Source organism: Magnolia sinica, chromosome 5 (assembly GCF_029962835.1).
Source record: "Magnolia sinica isolate HGM2019 chromosome 5, MsV1, whole genome shotgun sequence".
Lineage (NCBI taxonomy): Eukaryota > Viridiplantae > Streptophyta > Magnoliopsida > Magnoliales > Magnoliaceae > Magnolia > Magnolia sinica.
The window spans coordinates 10694095-10716776 of record NC_080577.1 but is presented as its reverse complement, the minus strand read 5'-3'; the positions used below and the strand labels follow the sequence as shown (position 1 = coordinate 10716776).

At 39.0% G+C, this 22682-nt stretch overlaps 1 protein-coding gene across 1 annotated transcript; it reads right to left on the bottom strand.

The window, feature by feature from the left end:
* Window positions 1-5256: 5256 nt before the first annotated feature.
* LOC131245422 (chaperone protein dnaJ C76, chloroplastic) lies at window positions 5257-21868 on the bottom strand. Its single transcript, XM_058244877.1, has 9 exons — window positions 21515-21868; window positions 19417-19545; window positions 19189-19318; window positions 17981-18101; window positions 14225-14306; window positions 11876-11926; window positions 11761-11799; window positions 9385-9484; window positions 5257-5594 (listed from the first exon to the last, which is right to left on the bottom strand). The coding sequence occupies exons 1-9, from the start codon at window positions 21719-21721 to the stop codon at window positions 5467-5469; spliced, it is 987 nt and encodes a 328-aa protein (XP_058100860.1). The 5' UTR covers window positions 21722-21868; the 3' UTR covers window positions 5257-5466.
* Between the last annotated feature and the right edge of the window lie 814 nt (window positions 21869-22682).

The following is a 22682-nucleotide window of genomic DNA, read 5'->3' as shown; positions in this document are numbered from 1 at the left end:
GCATTTTTTTGCCAAAGTGTATATTTCAATGAACTTATTACAATAATTGTGTCAAACAACACATGTGTCTACTAATTAGGGATAATAAAGTTGATTTGGTAATCAAATTTAAACTACTATAAATATATTGCATAATTTAAGTGCAAAGCTATTTTCAGATTATAGGAAATTCTATATTCATAGTGCCAAACTAAACAAGAGAATTCTAAATCCAAGAGATTTCCAATCCAAATATTCGGAATCCATGATGCCAAATGAAGCCTATAATGGATTGTTGAAGTTTTTTTTATATTTTTAGCCTTAAAATCACCAAAAAATTCACAATAAAATTACAATATTTAAAAATCTCCTGATATTTCTATATCCTTTGCAAAATTTTGATATTTGTCACACTGATATAACATGATCATAACTAAAATGATGTGGCAATTGAGTAAAATGGAAGGTACCACCAACCACTGCTACCAAGGCCCTGCTTCTCTTTTACCGTTTGGTGCATGGGCTGAATTCCTATGTTAGTTTTGCACCATTTAAAAGACCGTGGTGGCTTATACTCCTCACATGTGGCTCTGATTTACAACCAACCAAGCCATTCTACTTGCATCCCATTTTGGACGGAGCACTATCTAAAATCACATTGACCATGTAATCTTAACAAGTGATTAAAAGTAAATTAGTGAGGAGTTCAAATTTGAAGGAAAAAGTCAAAGCAGTTGCCACGGTTGAGTTAGCCATTTCGTGTTGCATAGCAACTATGACATGTGTATGCTTGAAGAGTCACCATCATTTTTTTAAATGGTGCAAACTAACACAGGAATCCAGCCCTTCATGCATTTAAGCCTGTTTGGATAGGAGGATTTCAATATGCAAATCACAATTATCGCTTTTGATACATGGTTGGATGTTAGATAAAAGAAACATTAATGTCATGTTCCTTTGTAGTATCACCGCGATGAAATCTTTTCGAATCTATCTTGATTTACCTCTTGTTTTTCAGATAAGAGATTACTGCAATATAGGTAGGACTCAGAGTGATGTATGTGTGAAAAATTCACTCTCCAACCTCATCTGCTAAAGATTTTGTAAACAAACCTTTGTTTTGTAAGCTTATGGTAGGACATGAGCCAAAAAATGAGGCATATGCAAAACGCAAGTGAGCCACATGACAGGAAATAATGACAATTAAATGCCTACCATCTAAGTATAAATGGGTTCACAAAAGTTTAGAATGAGCATGATATTGGTGTTTTTCATTCATTAGGGTGTGGATGGCATATTAAGGAGGTGTTTGGATCATAAATTATAATAAGCTACTTATCCGTCAAGTAGCTTATCTTTGTTTCTACTTATTAAGTAAATAAGTGTGTTCGTTAAACAACATACCTATCAGCTTCTCCTCTTTTTTGTCTCTTCTTATGTCTCTCTTCAACAGCTTATAAAAAGTATATAAGCAAAAACAATTAACCGAAGTGATTAAGTAGTTTTAAACTTTTTACTTATAACTAATCATAAACCAACTTACTTATCTGAAATTAGCTACTCATCTACTGATGTAAGTAGAAAAAATAACTTATTCGGTGGTATCCAAAGAGGCCTTAAATCACAGTGGACCTTGTGCATTGTTCAATAATAGATTTTCGATTTTCATTATTTCTTGTCATGTGGTCTGCTTGATGTTGATATTTATCTTTTTTTGGCTCATATTCTGATTTAGCGTGTGATCTCTTACAAACATCATCATGGCCTTATCTAAATTCAGGGATTTCACCACTAATGGATAGTAGAACCCTTGACGGGCTGTTGAAACTCTTGAGAGTCTACCATGGAGCAAGAGTAAGAATGCTTAGGGCAACGTAATTTGACTTATAATACCATTCCATTGTTTCTGATGTGAAAAGAACACGGCAATTTAACATAATGATTGAGCTTTTAGACTACTTTTGCTCTGAAGTCCTATCCAATCCAGATAGGCCACTGGCCCTTGATTATCGTGCCCATTACCTTAACCAGATTTCGATGTCATTGCCGGATTGCCACCACTGCTCAGTTATATGATGATGTGCATGGAATACTCGGGCTTTTTTTTTTTGAATGGGTACTGCCCATGGTTCTGTGATACAGACCGTTGATACGACATGGCCACATGCATGGAGCTTGCAATGGGAATCTTTCATAGTTAAATATCCTAGCTTCCAATACCTGTCTGGGAGACTTTTGCGGCACTATCCAGCAAAAGTCCGCAAAAGTCGGTCGCCTACGACTGTTGTCGTACGCGGTAGCGGTCTGGCTACTGAAGTGACGTCACCACCTTCTGTGGGCCCATCATGATGTATATGTTGTATCCACACCGTCCATCCATTCGGAGAGATTAAAGAAAGGTCCAAAGCTCAAGTGGATCCCAACACGGAAAACAGTGGGGATAGAACACTTACCGTTAAAAACTTCTTTGGGACACATAAGCTTCCAATCAATCTAATATTTATGATTCAGCTTATTCCATGTCTGTGTTAACTTATAAACAGGTTAGATCTCAAATAAACATCACGAAGGACCCTAGCAAGGTTTCAACCGTGGGCATCACTGTCCTCACTGTTTTCTGTGTTGGGGCCCACTTGAACTTTGGATCTGCCTCATTCTTTGGCTTAAGCACTAAAATAATCTCTACAGATAGATTGATGGTGTGGATACAGCACATACATCACGGTGGGGCTCAGAGAACACGGTGGCGTCACATCAGTAGCTAGCTAGACTCGCTGCAGTCATGCTCAGTAGCTGATCCGCGTCGACGACTGTTTGGTAAAAGTCACTGGAAGTAGACTCGCTACTGTCAGGTTCAGTAGTTAATCCGCGTGCACGACTGTTGGTCAAAAACACCGAAACCACGGACCACTGTCCAATTTACAAACGGGTGCGGATTAGGTGAGACCCCGAACTCACCCAAGGCGGTGCAGCTCCTACCATGGGGCCGTCATGATGTATGTATTCTTGTATCGACGCCGTCTATCCATTTTTCCAGATCATCTTAAGACATCATCCTAAAAATGAAGCAGATCCAATAATCAGCTCTGGACCATACCATAGGAAACAGTGTTTATTAAACGCCCTACCATTAAACACTTCTTAAGTCGCACATTAATGTTTTCGTAGTGTTTATCTTCCATCCAATCTGTTGATAAAGTCACGTAAGCCTGGATGAAGGGAAAATAAATATTAGCTTGATCCAAAACTTTTGTGGCCCATTAATGGTCAATCACCACTGTTTCTCATGGTATGGTCCACCTGATAATTGGATCTGCTTCATTTTTTGGGGATAATGCCTAAAATGATCTGGAAAAACGTATGGACGGAGTGGATACAGAATACATGGATCATGGTGGGCCCCACAGTAAGGGCAGCACCGTCTTGGGTGAGTCCGGGATCTCACCTAATCTGCGCCCTCGACAAACACGGCGTTATACCCTGGAGGCCAGGATCTTTCTGATACTCTGGCAGAGTGCGTGACTCATGCGCAGTTACAAATTTTTTTTAGGTGAAATGCATGGAACTCATATTAAACCGTCCACATTGCGGGTCCCACTTAAAGATGGATCATGAACCAACAATTACGTTGAAAGATGTCCTACATGACTGGTTGTTAGGCGTCCATTGGACGGTTAAAATGAAAATAGTCATGGTTTCAGATGTCCATGAATCAGAGGTTACAATGCTCCGCGCAATTTGATTTTTGGTCTACAAACAATCGATAGTGTGTCCCAAGATCTGGACGGTTCAATTTGAATCAAATTATCCGTCCGTTAGGATTTTCTGTGCATGCTTATGAACCATCCTACTCAGCCAGAGTATATAAAATAACTCCCCACGGCCGGCAGGGTTAATGCTCGCCAACTGTTTCACCAAATGACCAAAATGCGCTTAGAAAGTTAGATGTTCCTATCAATGCACAGAGCAAACCACGAGGTTATTTTGGTCACATTAGTGGACCGTTGTCTTTCTGGTTTGAATTAGGATCTCTTTTCCGGGTCCACCATACAAGTCCATGATATTTACAAAGCTTGCCACCTGCCTCATACTTCAATGGAAAAAAAAAAAAGTGGTATTTCTCAATGGATGGGGAGGAGATCATAGAGAGCTTGGACTCTTACTGGTTCTTCTGTAGTATCTTCAAACCTCCACCTTCCTCTTGGAGTAACAGCAGCAACATCACTCCAACCCATCTCAAAGACTCAAAACAACCCACACCCAGAATCCCAATCCATAAAAAACAACATGATCAGTCCCCAAACACTATGGTCGGGATAGAAACAATCTCAAATTCTGATTTCTCAATGGCCGAATACGAATCATCATCAAAGATGGATCAAAGAAGGAGAGGCAAGAGAAGCGGCGAGTCAGGTGCAAAAAGTAGAGGGAATAATCCGTGGATGATGGAATTTGAGGAGGTAAGGGGGCTTGCGGAATTGGGTTTTGATATTGAAGACGTTGGGGTTGGATTGGGATTGAAAACAATCTCAAATTCTGATATCTCAATGGCCGAGTATGAATCATCATTAAAGATGGAGCAAAGAACGAGAAGAAAGAGAAGTAGTGAGTCGGGTTTGAGAAGGAGAGGGACGAATCCTTGGATGAACGAATTTGAAGAGGTTAAGGGGTTTATGGAATTGGGTTATGGTATTGAAGAGGTTGGGTTGGATACTGGGTGGCCAATGGGTGAGTTTGAAATTTCAAGAAGGCGATCTCTTCATTGCAAGATGCCACCTTTCAGTGATGGCATTGCCATGAAGGAGCATCTCAAGTCATGGGCTTATGCGGTTGCTTGCACTGTCAGATAAGAGATGGAATGACTTTCTCCACTGATTTCTCCTCTCTCTATTTTTTAGTGATGATTTTGATTTGGGTTTTTGTAATAGGACTTGTTGCTGTTGTGGGTTCCAGTGTATTGTAATTGTTTAGGCTCTAGGCCTTTTAACTATTAGTTATCAATATTAAAAAGTGTAACAGGGTGTGTCTCCATTTCACAGTAAGAATGATATTTTTTTGGGCATTTCCATAAAGAATCAAAGGGCATTTGGCCATTTATGAAATGGGCATGTTTTGAAAATAACAAGCACCTGGTATCTGATTGTGGATTGTGATTGCACTAATAGTGGGCTTGAACTTCAAAGGGCTCATTGATGATGTTCATAGATCTAAGCTGAGATGCATGAACAAACCTGTAAAAGGAATCTAGGGTATTCAAGTCATTTGTGAACTCAGAAGTTGCATAAATTCATGTATAACTTTATAAATTCATTGCATTTTTACTATAGTGATGATTTCCCCTCAGGAATGAATTTTTACATAGATTACATGAAATGGGGGAAGGGGTACCAACAGCGTTGCTTATCAGAAATGGTGTCTACAAATAATTAGATTTACATAGATTTCATGTGATAGGAAGAACTTACAGATGCTTTAAAATACCCTTGTTCAGTCCTTGTTGGAGATTGTCTCTGGAAGTTTGAAGGTTGGTGGCCTGTCCGCACCTTTGCTTGAGTATTCTCTCCATCTTCGTGCTGCTGCTGCTGCTCTCTTCGCTCTCTCTTTCGCTTCCTCCTCTGCATACCAAAACATTTCCTAATTATCCAAATGGAAGAAAAGCATGCACAGCATCTTCATTAATCAAATTCTTTCTACACTTCTAGAAGAAGAATGCAAATACTGAAACCCCAGAAGGAACTCGAAATGGTGGGCAATCAGTTTACAAGCTCAATCCACATAATGGTTTTGGAGAGAATTGATATGTTCCAAACAGTAAGGGAAGAGCAGATTGGTTTTGGAGGTGGATCAGAGTGATTGCATTGGATTGAAACCCTTCCAGTTGGAATTCGACAGAGGTTCCAACAGTTTAAAATGGAAGGGCTTCCTTCAAATGAATTAGAATTCTGCAGTATTTGTAATATACATTAGTGGCAGCAATGGGTCTAAATCAATAAAAGGAGCTAAATAGCAACAGCCAGTCCTTGAAAATATTCATGATATGTGAAAGTCAGTCGGGTTCTTCCTCCTCGACAACAAGGAGCTAATCCACCACATTATATCCTGTTCCAAATATCAATAGCTTGGTATCCAAATGTATAAACTATAAAGAGAACTGATATTCACACCCAACAAGAGAGGCACAATATTTTCTATTTCTAGTAAAATAGAGGTACAACATTGCACTATTGTAGTACCGAATGAAGAAGAACAAAGGGTTTGTGCATCAAACTTGAACAAGAGTGTGTGAAAATAGTAGCTCAGTTCAAAAGCAGTAACATACATTTGAAACACCGTTATCTTGAGCATGAATTATCAAAAGGTAATCCAAGAGGGCAGTGAATTCATCCAAGTAGCCACTGGCTACAGCCCTATGAGGACATCACTTGCCAATCACTCCTGTTCATTCCACCGTACCATCTACAGCATTCACAACTAAAGTCTAACTCAGTTATTTCATAGTAGTTGGTGTACGGTACCCGCACCATTCAAATTAATTTTCTCATGGAACTATCTTAATCCTTATAGAGAAGCACTGTAAACAATTAGCCATTGCATGCAGAAACTATTAAATCACAAAGCCACGAACATGTCCACAATAACCACAAAGGTACTGCTCGCTATGAATTCCAAAAGCTCCAGCATGTTTATCACAGAGGCATTATAGCCCGCATCCTTGTAGCATACATGGGTTTTCAATTCTTCCAAGTGGGACCCATGGTTCTCTGATCCAGCACGTTGTCATGTTGTTTCACACCATAGGGAATGTGCATGGTTTTGAATGTCGGTATCGAGCGGCATATCGGCCCGGCGAAAATATGATAATGATACAGTATCGTGTATCAGTATCAGGGCCATATCAGCCAGTATCAATCAAAAAAAAAAAAGCCAAAGATTTAAGGAAAATATCACGAAGAAAGAAAAAAATGAACAATAAAATATTCAAGAATCAATCTTTTTTTGTATCTTGGATATGCATGTAATGTTGTTTTGGACAATTCTTTGATGAGAATGTTGTCTGTTGCTTTGACTTGTTGAAGGTCAACTAAATGAGCCATAATTGAACACAAATCAAGCATGATTTGGTGAACAAGGGACCATTACATTGAAAAAAAAAAGGATGAAAATATCAAAAAGAAAGTGAAGGTTTTCCCTTCTTTCCGATTTTTCCCACAATGGTCCACTTCGCTTTGCTTTGCCGAATCACATTCAAATCATTTGTTTTAATCTCAAAATAGGTCTAGATCTAGCTTAAATGAGTTTTTAAGCTTCTTCCATGATTTAAATGATAATAATAATAATAATAATAAGACATAAATGAAATTTTGAAAGAAAAAGAAAAATCAAAATTGGGTTTTTATGGGTATATCGGCCATATTGGCCCCGTACAATACGGGCTAATACAGGCTGATGCGGGTTAATTTTTTCGTATCGGGTCAATACAACCCCATATCACATATCGTCTCGTGCCGATATGGATACAATATGGCCATATAGGCCGATATGATACCAATATTCATATCTATGGGAATTTGACAAGAATATGATCAATAGGACAATCTTAACCTCTCGGTTTGTCGATTACAGATAGACTGCTAAGAAGAGAAACATAGTAGTAGTCCACATTCAACTTGAAAATGTCCCAATATGGTCACTAGGATCTTCTAATCCGGGAGATTTTTGAGGCATGCAATGACCCATGGATTTCCAAACCATGGATCCCACTTGGTGGCATTGAAACACATGTATACTATGCATAGATATGGACCACATCATATAGTTCCTCACTTGTCACATACCTGACAAGTTGCATTTATTTGCTAACAGAACTATTTGTCCCCAACTACCAAAGGATCAAAGTATTAGGCATCATGTGAGGATATTTTCAAACCACAAAGTGACTAGCATGTCCACAATGACCACCAAAGTAGAATTACTAATTGCAAACACTAAAGAAACAAGGAGTTCGAGCACAAAAACTTTGCAAAATACTTGAAATATTATCACTGCACCCAAAGATGAAGCATAATTATTTAGAAGGACATGGAGATGAGAACTCGTCCCAACAAGAACACCGTGAAAGCATGGTGTCCATGCTTTATGAAGCATCAGAAGAAGCATACGAGGCACATAAAAGATCAACAATGTTACTGATCAAATGGAGCTTTACGGGAGTAAATTAGTTTGATCATTTACCAGTTTCAAATAAATGGCTTTCAGAAAAGAAAAAAAAAATCAAATAAAAGTCTGAAATTAATTACCTCAAACATTTTAGATCAGTAAGGTACCAAGAGTCCAAGCTAAGAATTTCAAACAATTAAAATCTCAACTGCATCTATGGCCTCAATATGATGTTCCCTCTCATGGAAAGTAGCAAATGATGTGAAATTGAACAGAGCATGTTAAAATTATATTGGAGAAAATCCCGTGAACCAATCTGCAAACTAGGAGCTTATTTGCAAGTGGCTTTGGGCACTGTGGTGGCGAAATTTGGCGGCAGTTGGGTTTTCCCAGGGACAGTGGTGAACTTGATCAAGTGGACAGTCTCTGCAAGGACGGGATAGGGAGATTGATCTCAGAAATGGTGGGGCATGCTGTTTTACGGACCATCTGGTTAGACAGAAATAAGAGAGTATTTGAAGGTAAGAAGTCTCGTGGCAGTACCATTGTGAAAAAAAAAAATTCCATTGCTTGTATTTTAAAGCTGATAAAAGATTCAGGGCTGGAATCAAATTGGTATGAGGTGCTGCATTGCCAGTAAAATGCTCTGAAGGCCCAGGTCCCGCTTCTGTGCAAATGTGATAATAACCATTTTCCCCCCGTATCTTGCAGGATAGACTACTCTAGTTGGCTGGAGGGGTTCGATCGGAGTTAGTGGATCAATCTGCGATGTAAGAGGTGTAGATCTGATCATTAATTCGGGCCCTGTTGGCATCAAGGATTCAAGTTTTGCTGAGGCACTGACTCTCCTTCAAGCAACCACGATTATATCTATTTTTAATCTTCTCCGGGAAATTATCGAAGCGGATTCTGGTAATGCAACTTCATTGGCCAAGTCAGGCGTAAGTCCATAGAGGGTGGCTGACTTCATGGAAGAAGCATTGGATTTGTGCAGATTTCTGCACCATATTGTGGTCCCCTGTTTTTCTATAGCTTGTGTGCAGCCCCTACCCTGTTGTATTTTCCTTCCTTTTCTTTTAATAATTATTAGTTATCCTACAAAAACACTATTGATGAAATACTGTAATTCCCAATAATTATGAAGAGAATATCATGAAAGTCATGGAAGAAAAAGGCAAATGACAAGTGAAAAAAAAAAAAAGGGAAATCAAAGACATAATCCAACATAAGTTCTCTCATTCAAAATACCTGACGTTTGGTAGTTCTTGGGCTTTCCCCAAAGATCATCCCAATATGATCCAGGTTTGTCAGAAGTTTTTTGCTTCGACATCCTGATCTTAGCTTTTTCCTGCATGCAAGTTAAGGAACTGTTAAAGCATAAATGATATTGAGCAGAGCATATATAATGAAATGGGAACTTGAAAAAAGAAGAAGAAGAAGAAGAAGAAGAAGAAAGAAAGATAATATATTATTTCATTCCTTGAATTTCGAAAGGTCACTATCCCAACTTATAAGGTTCTTCAAAGATTAATAATATCACAACAAATTTTTAAATACAAGGGACGTATCTGAAGTAATGAGAACACTGCATGCTTATCGTTATCAGGAAATAATAGCACATGAACAAGTGACCAACCCCCTACCATAAATGTCTCAGGGAGACATATTGTCTACTTGGAAGGGAAATTATAACCCAAGTTTAAGAAAGGAAAAAAAAAAAGGGCACGATCAAAGGCTACTGACTCCACTTAACTGAAAGGGAAAGAATAAAGGGAAAGGATGGCTATAAGACCAGCCATGCTTTATAAGACAAAATGTTGGGCAGTTAAGGAACAACATGGTCATAGGATAGTGTAGTTGAAATGAGGATGTTGAGATGGATGAGTGGCAAGAGAAGGAAGGATACAGTTATAAATGAATGAGTGGCAAGGCAAGGAAAGATACAATTAGAAATGAATGCATTCAAGGAAATTTACGTGTAGCATCAATAGGTAATAAGACGAGGGAAAGCAGACCTAGATGATGTGCAGCGGAGGCCAAGAACTGCACTGGTTAGAAGGAGAAATTTAGTACAAGTTGAAGGTTCTAAAGGGCGAGGGGAAGGCCCAAAAGGATGTGGGTGGAGGTAGTAAGAAAAGACATGATGATCTATGGTCTAACTTAAATTGTGGCCCTTAATTGAGTGGAATGTTGGAAAAGGATTCATGTAGCCGACTCCAGTTAGTTGGGATAAGGTTTAGATGATGATGGTTAGGCTACTGACTGCGGGAAAAGGCCAGGAAGTTTAAGAAAGGAAACAATCGATTCACTCTCATCAAGTAACACTGGGCCTCAAATGTGTTTGGTGCACCCATCAAAGACACATATTTGAGGCAAACGGAAAAGCATTTTTGTTGTCACAACTCACAACATAGTAATATATGAGACGAGTGAGCGTTGAGATCAAACAAAACAACGAAACAACAAAAAGTAGGCATCCTCACTGCAAGTAGATGACATCGCTGAATACCAAGCTTCAGCACTTAATTTGGCTGCAGCAGGCTGCTTTTTAGTCATCTACAGTATGATAATTAGTCTCAAATAATAATAATAAAACAATATTATAGAGGATCAAGCCACTTCCAATTTAGGGAGTTAACTAATCAGGTAAAATTGATGTCCACGAATATTTGGACAAGGGAGGTCAAAGCAGCTATAATGGTGAAGGAACAAGTATTAACGCTGACTGTTTGAAAGTGAAGTAGAAGATGTCATCTTTTTGAAGTGCATTAGAGGCACCATTGAGGTGTTGAGATCCAAAAGGATAGTACTCATGTTCAAGAAGTTTCCATACTTCTGCTTCTTCTAAATATCCAACTTTTTTTTTTGCATAAACCCCCCTTGTTGAGATATGAAAGTGTCCATCTTATCTGCATCCTACTTGATATTTTGCATCTTCAACTCCTTTCCAAATTTTATAGTCCATTTCTTGCTTCCAACTCTTTATGTGAACTAAGATACTCTCGACAGAATTCACTGAATTTGTTGGAAGCAAGACATGAAACAAGAATTAGATGCTCTTCTTTGTGTCCACAAGTGGACCTACAAAATACAGCGACGGTTTGATGGGAAAGCTGAGAAGTAAAAAGCCATGCTGGTGGCAATTGCTTGCCCTCAGAAATATGGAGTTTTCATGAGGAGACCTTTGCTCCATTAATCAAGAGGAACTCAACAAGATGCAATTAGATCCAGAATTGTTTAGCAGGATTGGCCTCTTTATGTTGTAACATTGTTCTAATTTCTATGTTAGTGAATCTCAACTTATTGTTTATCATCTATGCATGGTGATAGGTCAAATACCATCAAGAGAAAGAGGTTTGAGCAAATACTTCTAGCTTAAATATATGAGTTTTTAGGCAATATCGAATATTATAAACAAAATGAAGGATGAGGAATTTTCTCTAGTGACTAATTCAAATAAGTGGAATACACAGAAACTTCTTAAATGGAAGAGAAAAAATAGACGAGTACAAACTTCAAACACAAGCTTCCCTCCCTCCCTCCCTCCCTCTGTGTGTGTGTGTGCTGTGCGTATGCGCACGCATGCTTTGTGAATGAAAGCTAAAGAGGAATCCGTTTTTTTACCAAGACTTTTGATTGGCGCTTTTCCCACCGAGAAGAAGCCTGCCACACAAATAAATAGTGTAAGAGATCAAACAGTAATGTACGCCTAACAAATCAACAGCTATCCTAATCTTACCATTCTGAAAACATCAGAGTTGGCTCCCATTCCCGCAAGCATCAGTCCAACCTGCTCATATTGAGACACATTACCAACCATTTTAATCCTTATATTGTAGAAATACCAAAGAGAGTTAGGATTTTAAAATACAATATTCAACAGTTCTTTAACAGTGGGGTAGATAATATTTAGTAGTATGCAAAATGGAAGCTGTTCTATTCATATCCTTCAAAAAAAAAAGGGAGTTCTACCATCTCTTTGACAACCAAAATTTAAGCTCCATGATTGAACTTCCAATTTTCAAGTGACAACCAAAGTAAAAGACTTCAATGAAAAGGGCATATGACTAAACAAAAATAGAATGTGGGAGTCATATTATTGCAGAAATAATACTTCTTTGTGCAGTCTTTCTTTCATTATCATCTAAGCCTCATCTCAACTAATTGGGGTCATTATATAGCCTTTCTTTCCATTTACGTTTATACCATTTATTCAAAACCATCCCACTCATAGGATTGCAAAATTGGAATCCCTAAGGATTCATATTTGCAATTGAGAACACTTCAAAGCTACCGACCTCCTCAGTACTTTTTTGAAACAATTTGGGCTTCTTAGTGCTAGATCACCATAGTAGGCTTCTTTTTTTATAACACTCGGATATATTCAAAACTAAAAAGACAAGGATGTAAGCTCAAGGCAGAAAGACAATTAGACAAACTACAACACAAATAGAGCAAAGAGAGGGTGACCAAAACAGAGCACCACTAAACAATACATAAGGACTCTCAAGGATGAGGAGAAATTCTCCAATCACAGGTGTATGGATTCCTCCTAGAGGTCCACTGATCTGCTTTGTCATTCGCCATAGTAGATTCCTTTAGCACTAGATATTGATGCTAAACATTACTTCAACCTTTTCTGAGCTAAAAGATTATCCCATTAATGCATAATTGCTTGTAGTGGGTCTCCCAACATCAAAAAGGAATCTTCCAACAACAACGCCATGTAAGAACGGTTTACCGCCACATTTTTGTAAACCTAACTTCCAGTGATGAACAAAATATATTGAACTGGATTGTCATTTTCAATAAACATAAAGTAAGGATAGGGAATATTAGCAGTCCCAATGTTGAAAGCTAAGATCTTCATGAAGACACTTGAATATGACATACTTGATTCTCTCTTGGTCAAGCTGGAATGAGATATCTGCATTCTTCAGCTTCAGGAGTGTGCTCTATACTGCAGAGTTAATTCGCAATGTTTTATTGCTCTAACTGCTCTTATTTTAGTCTTCTTTTTTTATTTTTAATTCACATGCCTAGAAATAAAATTGTAATGCTATGTAATGTCTCCTTGGAATTTGATGAAGGAACCAGTTTTCTTCTTCTTGGATACGATACCAAACTTTCATTTCTGCACTGAATTGGATGCATGAGTTCTTTATACAGACTGCACAAGAGTCACACTCAAATCCTGTTTTTAATTCTCCACCACCATCATCATCTTAGCCTTTCACCCAGAAATTGGCAAACCTTCAACGATTGGATGCCACTGGACATCAACTTCTTCTTTTACCCAGGTTCTGGAACAGGCCAGTGCAAATTGATGCAGTCCCCCCATAAACAGAAGAATCTAGACCAATGAGTTCCAGTATCTGCATTTTCATAATATTTGCAACTCGTGAATTTACAAGAAGCATGCCCCGCCTGTACGGCTGCTCAAGCAAACAATTACAGCCAAGCATCATAGAATACCTCAGTTTTAATAAAACTTAAAAGGAGCTTATTATTTCAAAATTTTAACTAATTTTTTTTATTGAAAATGCACTAAAATTGTTTCTAAATTCAAACAGTTAAAATAGACTAATTTATCGCTTATCAACTGTATTTTACCCTTGGTCTTGCACAAATTCAACTTTGGCGCCATGAACATGGTATCATACGTAAATCTCTAGTGACAACACAAAGTTATTCTTTTTCAATTGTTAGAGACAAGAGAGTAGTCATTTGTAAACATTTATCTGTCGTTAAAAAGATATCTTTATACGTATCAAGACACTTCAAGCTCTCTTAAGTGATTGAAGAATTACACATTATATGGAAGCCTGCAACGTACAGATCCAACAAGCATTCAAGATAGTGAATTCACATAATCTGATTTCCATGAATTTATAGATGCTTTTGCGTTGGGAGATTCCCAGATATTTAGAACCCATCTGATTGAGTTTCAACCATGAAATTCCATGTGGTAAAGAATGGATATTAAGCTATAATGTCCAAAACTTTGGATCTCATATTGTTCCAATGAGCAAAAATCATCAAAAGTTGGATATTTGAATCACTACAAAATAAGAGCAAAGTATCTTACATTTACTCTCTCTACCCTGCGCATTTCATCTTCAAGCAGGGAAACTTGAGCAGCAGAAGTCCAGTGAATGCAATCGACTGGGCTGAAAATGAAAAAGTTCGAGTCACCCAACTGTTTAAAGCAGTGAGTTTGAAATATTCAAAAAGGAACAAAGAGAGAACATTTGAATCAAAAAAAGAGTTTTACAGCTACATAGATGATGTAGAACGTGTCAAAGATACATTCCCAGCATGGTTGGGCCAAAAGAAGGTGGACCGTAAATCGACTGTAACTTTTGATCCGGGTATCGTTACGGTGCGCACAACCTATCAATCTTTATTGAAACAGGCCATCCGAGGTGAACCGACCCACAAAGTGGGTCGCATCTGTCCGTTTCATCAGAAAACGCACGCTTTCGACTCAAAAACGAATTTTTAAGAAAAAAAATTACTATTTTTAGTAATTCCAAATTTTTTAATATTTTTCTATTTTTAGAGTTTTAGAATTTGTTTACTTTTTAGAAATAACTTTTAATTATACTAGGATTCTTCTAGAGAAAGTTTATTTGGAATTTTTATTTTTAGAAATTAGGCTTTAGAAGCTTTTTATCAGAATTAGAATTTTTATTAGAGTTGGAATTTTGCTATTTTTGGTAATTAAGAATTTGGTTTATTTTTTCTTTATTAATGGTGTAAGGAGACACATTAGACGATTATTAATCAATCAATTTCGAATTTATTAGAATTTATTTCTATTTTCTTGCTTTCTTTCCTCGTGGATTCGAGAAGTCTCTGTGAAGAGTCCAGAGAAGTTCCATGGATTTGGAATAGTTATCCTCTTGAGGAAGACGGTGCTCGACCTCACGTCCTCCCCTGCGTCAATTTGGTATCAAAGCAAGGTTTTCCCTCGGATCGATGGCTTCTAACGACGGGTCGGGCAACAATCCCATGGACAGTGCTCCAGGAAATTTACCTTTAACGACGGCAACTTTCGAAGCAACGCAGTGAGAGAATCGGCAAGCCATGCAAGGGTTGTAGGCTTCCATCGATTGCATGGCGGATCGCTTGACGGAGGCCCTAGGGCAAATCCGTGTTCATGGTGGTAATCCACCACCAGCAATTGTTGGAATTCGTAATCATACTGATCGTAGGGCGATGCTATCAGTGAACAACAGGATGGATGAAGAATTCAAGATGAAAGTCGATCTTCGTAGTTTTAATGGCCAACTCTACTTCAAGGACTTCCTCGATTAGTTGCTTGAAGTCGAACATTTCTTCGACTACATAAACATCGTAAAAGAAAAAAAAGTTAAACTAGTGGCCTACAAGTTGACGGGCAAAGCTTCAGATTGGTGGGAACAACTTCAACTCGAGCGGACGAGACAGATGAAGGCGCCAATCCGCACATGATCGCGGAAGAAGTTATTGTGCATGCGATTCCTCCCTACCAATTACAATCAGGTATTATTCCAACAAAATCAAAATTATTGGCAAGATAACCAATCATTAAAGGATTATGCAGAGAAATCCTATTATTTGTCGACGAGAGGTAACTGGGTCAAAACGGAGTTGCAACAGACCACAGGATTCATCAGTAGCGAACATGTGACCCCTATGGGAACAGAGAACCAACTCAAGACTTCGAAAGTGGAAGGACAATCTCTCATGATTGAACAGGCCTTTATTAAACAATCTGAGGAAACGGGAGATATATATGCATTAGTTGAAGAGAAAAAATATGCGGATCCTATGAACATCCAAGAGGATTTGGAACCAGTGTTGTAGGAGTTCAAGTCGGTTGTGCTCAATGAATTCCTAATAAATTATCTCTCATACGAGATATACAAGACCATATTGATCCCGTCTCAGGGAAAAGTCTGCCTAATTGCCCATGTTATCAGAAAGAATGTGAGATCTTGAAGGTAAAAGTGAAGGAACTGATCGATACTAATCAAGTCAAGGAAAGCATAAAGACATGTATTGTGTTATCTAAAGAGCCTAATGCCAAGTATGAGAAAAGGGCTAATAAACATTGGAGTCACAAGTTATCTCAGAATCATGAGCTAAGTCCCTTGAATAACTTGAGAACGAGTTTTTTTCAGGTGGAGGGGTCTGATGTATAAAGTGTCACAGATACGTTCCTAGCACGGTTGGGCCAAAAGAAGGTAGACCGTAAATCGACTGTAACTTTTGATCCGGGTATCGTTATGGGGTGCACAACCTATCAATCTTTATTGAAACAGGCCATCCGAGGTGAACCGACCCACAAAGTGGGTCGTATCTGTCTGTTTCGTCAGAAAACGCGCGCTTTCAGCTCAAAAACGAATTTTTAGGGAAAAAAATACTATTGTTAGTAATTCCGAATTTTTTAATATTTTTCTATTTTTAGAGTTTTAGATTTTTTTTTTTTCCTTTTTAGAAATAACTTTTAATTATACTAGGACTCTTCTAGAGAAAGCTTATTTGGAATTTTTATTTTTAGAAATTAGGCTTTAGAAGAGTTTTATTAGAATTAGGATTTTTATTAGAGTTAGAATTTTGCCATTTTTTATAATTAAGAATTTTGGTTTATTTTTTCTTTATTAATGGTGTAAGGAGACACATTAGACGATTATTAATCAATCAATTTCGAATTTATTAGAATTTATTTCTATTTTCTTGCTTTCTTTTCTGTGGATTCAGAATAGTTATCCTCTTGAGGAAGACAGTGCTCGACCTCACGTCCTCCCCTGCGTCAATAGATCTGTTGGTCCATCCCTGGCATATGTGTGTCAAAGGCTTCGAAATACAAAAAGCGACACACTCTAGTGGTAGTGGTACCAGTAAGCTCCAGTGGCACCAAACAGATGTGGGCGCACTGTGATGCATGAAAGAAATTCATGTCCATTAGATGTGTCAAAAAATATTACCCCCAGAGCTCAAAAATCAGGTTAATGTGTTAATCAGGTGTGCCACATCATAGGGAACAAGTTGGGAGGTCACACCCACCCTTGATTTGGATGGAGGGCCAACCATGTTGCATATATGGAATATAGGCCGATCAGGCCAAAACTCAGGCTGTTTTGCAATTCCAGTGAGGCCCCGTGCAAATCAATGGTGGACATCCTCTCTCACATTGTTCCATGTTGTGGCTCACCTAAGCATTGGATCAGGATGATTTTTGGCACTAGGAGTCATATGAGGTGATGCATCTGATGCACATGTTGGATGGCCTTCATACATCATGTGCGACCCACATCATCCTGTACCACTGTAAGCTTAGGGTGGTACCAGTACCACTGGACTGCACCTCGTACAAGAAAGGGCAAGAAGCTTCTTACTAACTTGACTTCTTGCAAAGAAGTAAGAAAGAGAAAATACTGGTGTTACTATTGATAATATCAGTGCTCCATGAAGCAAAATTGAGTCGAGTTGTAAAAACCCACCATCAATTCCTATGATTTCATTGGATCTGTGATCATGAAAAGGAGCTGGAAAAAAAAAAAAAAATCAAAGTCTACCTACTTTATGGAACGCCACAAAGGCATATCTGTGGGTTATAAACAGCATGTAAGTTCTCTTCCATTACTAACACATGCACAAGAGACTCACTGGGACATACCTATCAATAAAATGTGAAATATTGCAACAAAAAAGTACTGTTCTGCTCCTTAATTGTATACATTTTGAGTTCAAACAATGAGCATATCATATTTTGAAATGCATTCTAGAATTGTGCCATGCAAATAATGAATACTCTACAAATACTCGCAGCTACATTGCAGAAACAGTCACTTACCAACTATCAATAGCCTGTTGAACTAATTCAGGATTCCCTGATTGGCTGCAGACTCTTGCTCTTCCAAAGTCCTCTTCAATTCGAAAGACATCTGAGGCCAAACTGGCACAATTTTTACAGCCTGTCCACACAAGGAAATGAAGCTGTGACTTTCGAAGCTGAGGACTTCTTAAGCAGAATACTGAGTATGATCTGTTCATATCCATTAGAAGTTCTATATATTCAGCCATGTATGTTTCTTCCATATGCGTTTTTTATTACTAGAGAGAGAATCTTATTGTTTTATTCGGTGCTCCCTCAGGACACCATACCATTGGATCATTTTCTTATTAATAAAATAGGTTAGGGAGGTCGTTAGCTCCCTAAGACACAATTTTCCCCAAATTTGTCTTCTCCTCCCGTCAACATGGTATCAAAGCTAGGGTTTCCTCAAACCCTAGTGCTTGTGCCTTCTCCTCTTTTCCCTTCTTCCCTCTTTCCCTCCATTCTCCTTCACTTTCCCTTCTTCCGGTACTTTTTTTCCCCTTCAACATTTATGAATGAAAGATGAGGGTTTAAACTGGTTTTCCCATTGCCTCATCCCTCAGGGTTAGGGCTGGACTAGTGTACACGTACAATATGTTCAACCATTCAGCCATGTTCATTGCTTCCTAGTTTCCACATTGAGGAAGGAAAGTCATTTCCATCCTTAGAAAAAGTTGGAAATATTAAGAGGAAACAGTTCTTCAAAACGGCTCATAGTTGTCTTATGAGAATAAGCTGACACAAATAGCTGGGACAAACCTGTGATGATCAATCGTCTCATTCAATTACAATTTTACAACTTACTAAGCATTATATCATCCTCGACCTGATGATATGCATTTAATCATTAGGATTTCAGATTGTCGACGGGTTCCCATGATTTAGTGATCCAGACTGTTCATCTCATGGGCCCACTGTTGATGGACGATGTCACAAAACTCTTCCGTTTGGAAGATCCTTGAAATGAATTCTTTAGTGTGTTTTCAGTTGAATGTGATCGCTGCATTTCTTTTCTTAACCACTACAGGCAAAGGGTCGAGATAGCCCATCAAAGAGATTTTAGAGCCAGGTATATTCATTCTGGGGCCCACCAGATCAACATCCTGGATTATCCAACCAAGGGGACCACTTACAGAGACTGAGGGACCCATAGATACTGCCAAAACAGTGTAATTCATTCCTACCTATGCAACTAAATTCATCAACGAACGCATGATCCTTTGGACTGGTGTCGTCTAAGAACGGGTTAATAGCAGTCAATGCATACCCATGAATTTCATCATAAACCATACGCTGCACAGGGTCGCTGAGTACCTGCATTAAGCTCATTCCTCATTAGCTGATGGCAAAAGCATAAGCTTCAAACAACTACATTTTAGCAATTTTTTTGAAATTTTGAATGGAGAACCCACCCCATAAACCTCATTGATGAACATGCAAAAGTTTGTCGTCTCCGAATCATCTCCGCTCAAGTCTGGATGACAAGCTTTCATGCAGTTGTAGTAGGCCTTCTTTATTTGTGCTGGTGTTGCATCTGGCAGCTGGAAACATGGACCAACCATACATTAAGAAGCTATAACTGATTATTCGGACACTATGATGGCATGTTTCGATGCAATATCGAATAAAAGTGGAAATAACCAAATTGCAGTTTGCTTCTTCAGCATCCATATAGTGCATGTAGGCTCCAAATAGCAATTGCTTCACTCTCAGTTGGATGAGAAGCATAACTGCTATTTGAGGACTACTTCCTCATTATGAATGATGGGAAACATGATCAACTCTTGTTATTTCCTAGTGACGAAACTGAATGTTTGTGATTCAATTCAATTGTGCCTCCAAATGCAGACTGAATATTGAACAACAATCAGAAGGAAGCTGATAAGAGGCGGTCATGTGATGAAGAAAGAAACCATCGAAGACGCATGGTTTAAGAGAATCAGCTCTCTGTATTGAAGCCACCGCCGTAAAGACAAACAAAGCAACTCCATGATGCCGAGACACAAATTCAGTAACGACGATCAATATAGAAATCAGACTGCATTTTCGAAAAGCGGAGATCCAGGCAGAAAATCAGACATGGTCATGCTCGGATGGTTTTCCAATGTGAGGATCACACCTACCATGCTGGTAGCCCACCTTATCAGTTTCAGGTGGCCCACCAGTTTCATACATAATTGCAAGTATTTGGTATCTGCTAAGTGGGCAACGATAATTTCGCTTGACTTTCTGCCTATGACTTACTAAGGGGACACATCATACAAGATCAAGACCATTTGAATAGCGGAATCCATCACTTATGTGCCCTGGCCTAAAAGTAGGCCAAATTGGATTTTCCCAAACTACTTGATTAGAACAGGCCCAAAAAAGGCTGTTGGGCATTTTCTTCCTCAAATTGTGCATTTGGATTGTCCAATCAAGAGTTCTTTTGGCCGTGACCCATGTGTGGTGGACCCTGCTAGTTGAGCAGTTCAGATCCTGTACACATCTCCCATGGGAACTTAAGTGGAAAAAAAAAATGTGGAGACAAGTTGTGTGCAATTAGTGGGAGTATTAGCATTACATACAGTGATTAGATCCAGTCCATGCTTTGGGAACACCACAAAAATCACACCGATCAGATGATCCTATCCATCCAAAAAAATTCTCTCTTTTCGAAGTCGTGGATGGAACGGTTACGATCATCTGATCAAGGTGATTCCTTGGAACTACAACCAATCCATGATGGGATCATACAAATTATTGGTTCGATCATTAAAATGGTGGATCACGTCTACTTTCAAACTGATCAGACGATGCAATCTATCCTTAATTCAACATCATCGTTTACAGACATCTTTTTCCAAGCCATGGAAAGGATGGTTAGGATTGCCAACAAAAGGGATTCTCTAGAATCACAAGCAAGTAGTGATGGACCTCAACAAATAGATGGACCTTTTTTTTTACTAACAATCTTGACCACATTTTAAGGATATTGATCAGATGGTTAAGATTGTTTGATTGGTGTGATATTTGAATGGTAGCCCATGAAATGTCTGTCAGACCTAATGAACAGTCCAGATCGGTGAGTCGATCCAATGGACAATCCAGATCAATTTGATCAGACTTCCCATGCATCCCCATACAACTAGGATTACCATAACTTGAGGAGTAGGCTCATATGATAGGTCACCTCATCTTCCTCGAACGTGGCAACGATGTACAGCTAGGACGATCCAAATTGCGAATAGCGCACATCTCGAGAATCGCAGTGATCAAGCAATCCTAACCATTCAATTGATGCCTATTAAATGAATGGTCCATATCAGAGAGGAAGAATCAGATTGTTACTACATATTCACAGTGTAATTCTTGTTCATGCTCCATTGACAGTTGATCCAGCGATTTGGTCTAGATTGCCGTACAACTACACCATGTGTACGGTGGACGAGTCCCCGATATTTCTTAAATGGTGCTAAACTAACACAGAAGTCTACGGAGAAAACAGAAAGAGGGAAGTCTGGGAAGTACCAGCCCCAAAACGGAGTAGTAGTCATCAGCGATCGCCTCCTGAGCAACGGAATTGTTAGCCGTGGCCTTGATTCTCACCTCTCTTCGCCTCCCACCGTTGGATGGGATGGTCCTCTCTAACCTGCGGCTTCGATTTCTCGAACAAAAAGGAAAGGGCGTCTGGAATTTGAGGGTATCAGTGCAAACCGGTGCAAGCAATTGAGCCATAGCCAAACGAACCAATGAATGAAATCCAACGAATCAACGTTTCAAAAGGTGTTGTAACAGAGATGTTCCATGAAATAGGCTGCTTCAGAAAAATAAAGACATCCAAGTCCCTGATATTTCAATTCCCTTCTCCTCCGATAATTGAGGAGGAGAAAAATCCAGGAATATTCAATTCCCTTCTCCCGTCGTCCTTTCTGGCTGACATGGCAATCTATCCGCCTTACATTCACGGCTCATGGATGCACGCGTCGCCACACTTGGGTATGTTCATCGGCACGTGACATAGCGTGGTCCGCGTGGACGATGCATTGATAATCTTACCGGGTTTTGTACCAGCTTCCGTGAAATCCACTCCGTTCATCAGGTACGCTGTTTATGTTCTGCCTACATTAAACAAATCATGATGATCCGAAACTCAGGTAGGCCACATCATTTTGGGATGGGATGCCTACCGTTAGTTTTATGTAGGGCGACCGTGGTGTCATTCAATGTATTCATATTAGGCGATGCAAAAAATCGCAATGTTCCAAAACCCAAGTGGACCATGACACGTGAATTTAGATATTTTTGTATAATTTTGTATTGGGTAGCCCATCTGAGCCTTGAATCAGGCAGATTTTTTTGGGCAATCAAAGGGTGGGGTACCTTACGGACGGCGTGGATTTCATGAACGCTAAATCATTTCGTCGACATCAGAGGAAGTGACTCGGAAAGTTGTGTGTAGCGAGTCACGCAGGCGTTTTCCTTTGATACGCGCTCACACGTTTGTTCAATGCAACTCTCGTGCACGGCACTATGTGAGCCAGCATGGCACGTAACTAGAAGATCAAATTCATTTGTTCCCACTATCTAGATTCTCTGTCAAAAGAATTAGGTTGGTTCACTTATCAGATGGGCCTCACCCTACGAAACAAATACACGGCTGGAGAAAACTTGGCTGAAAATTTTTAAGCCGTCAGAG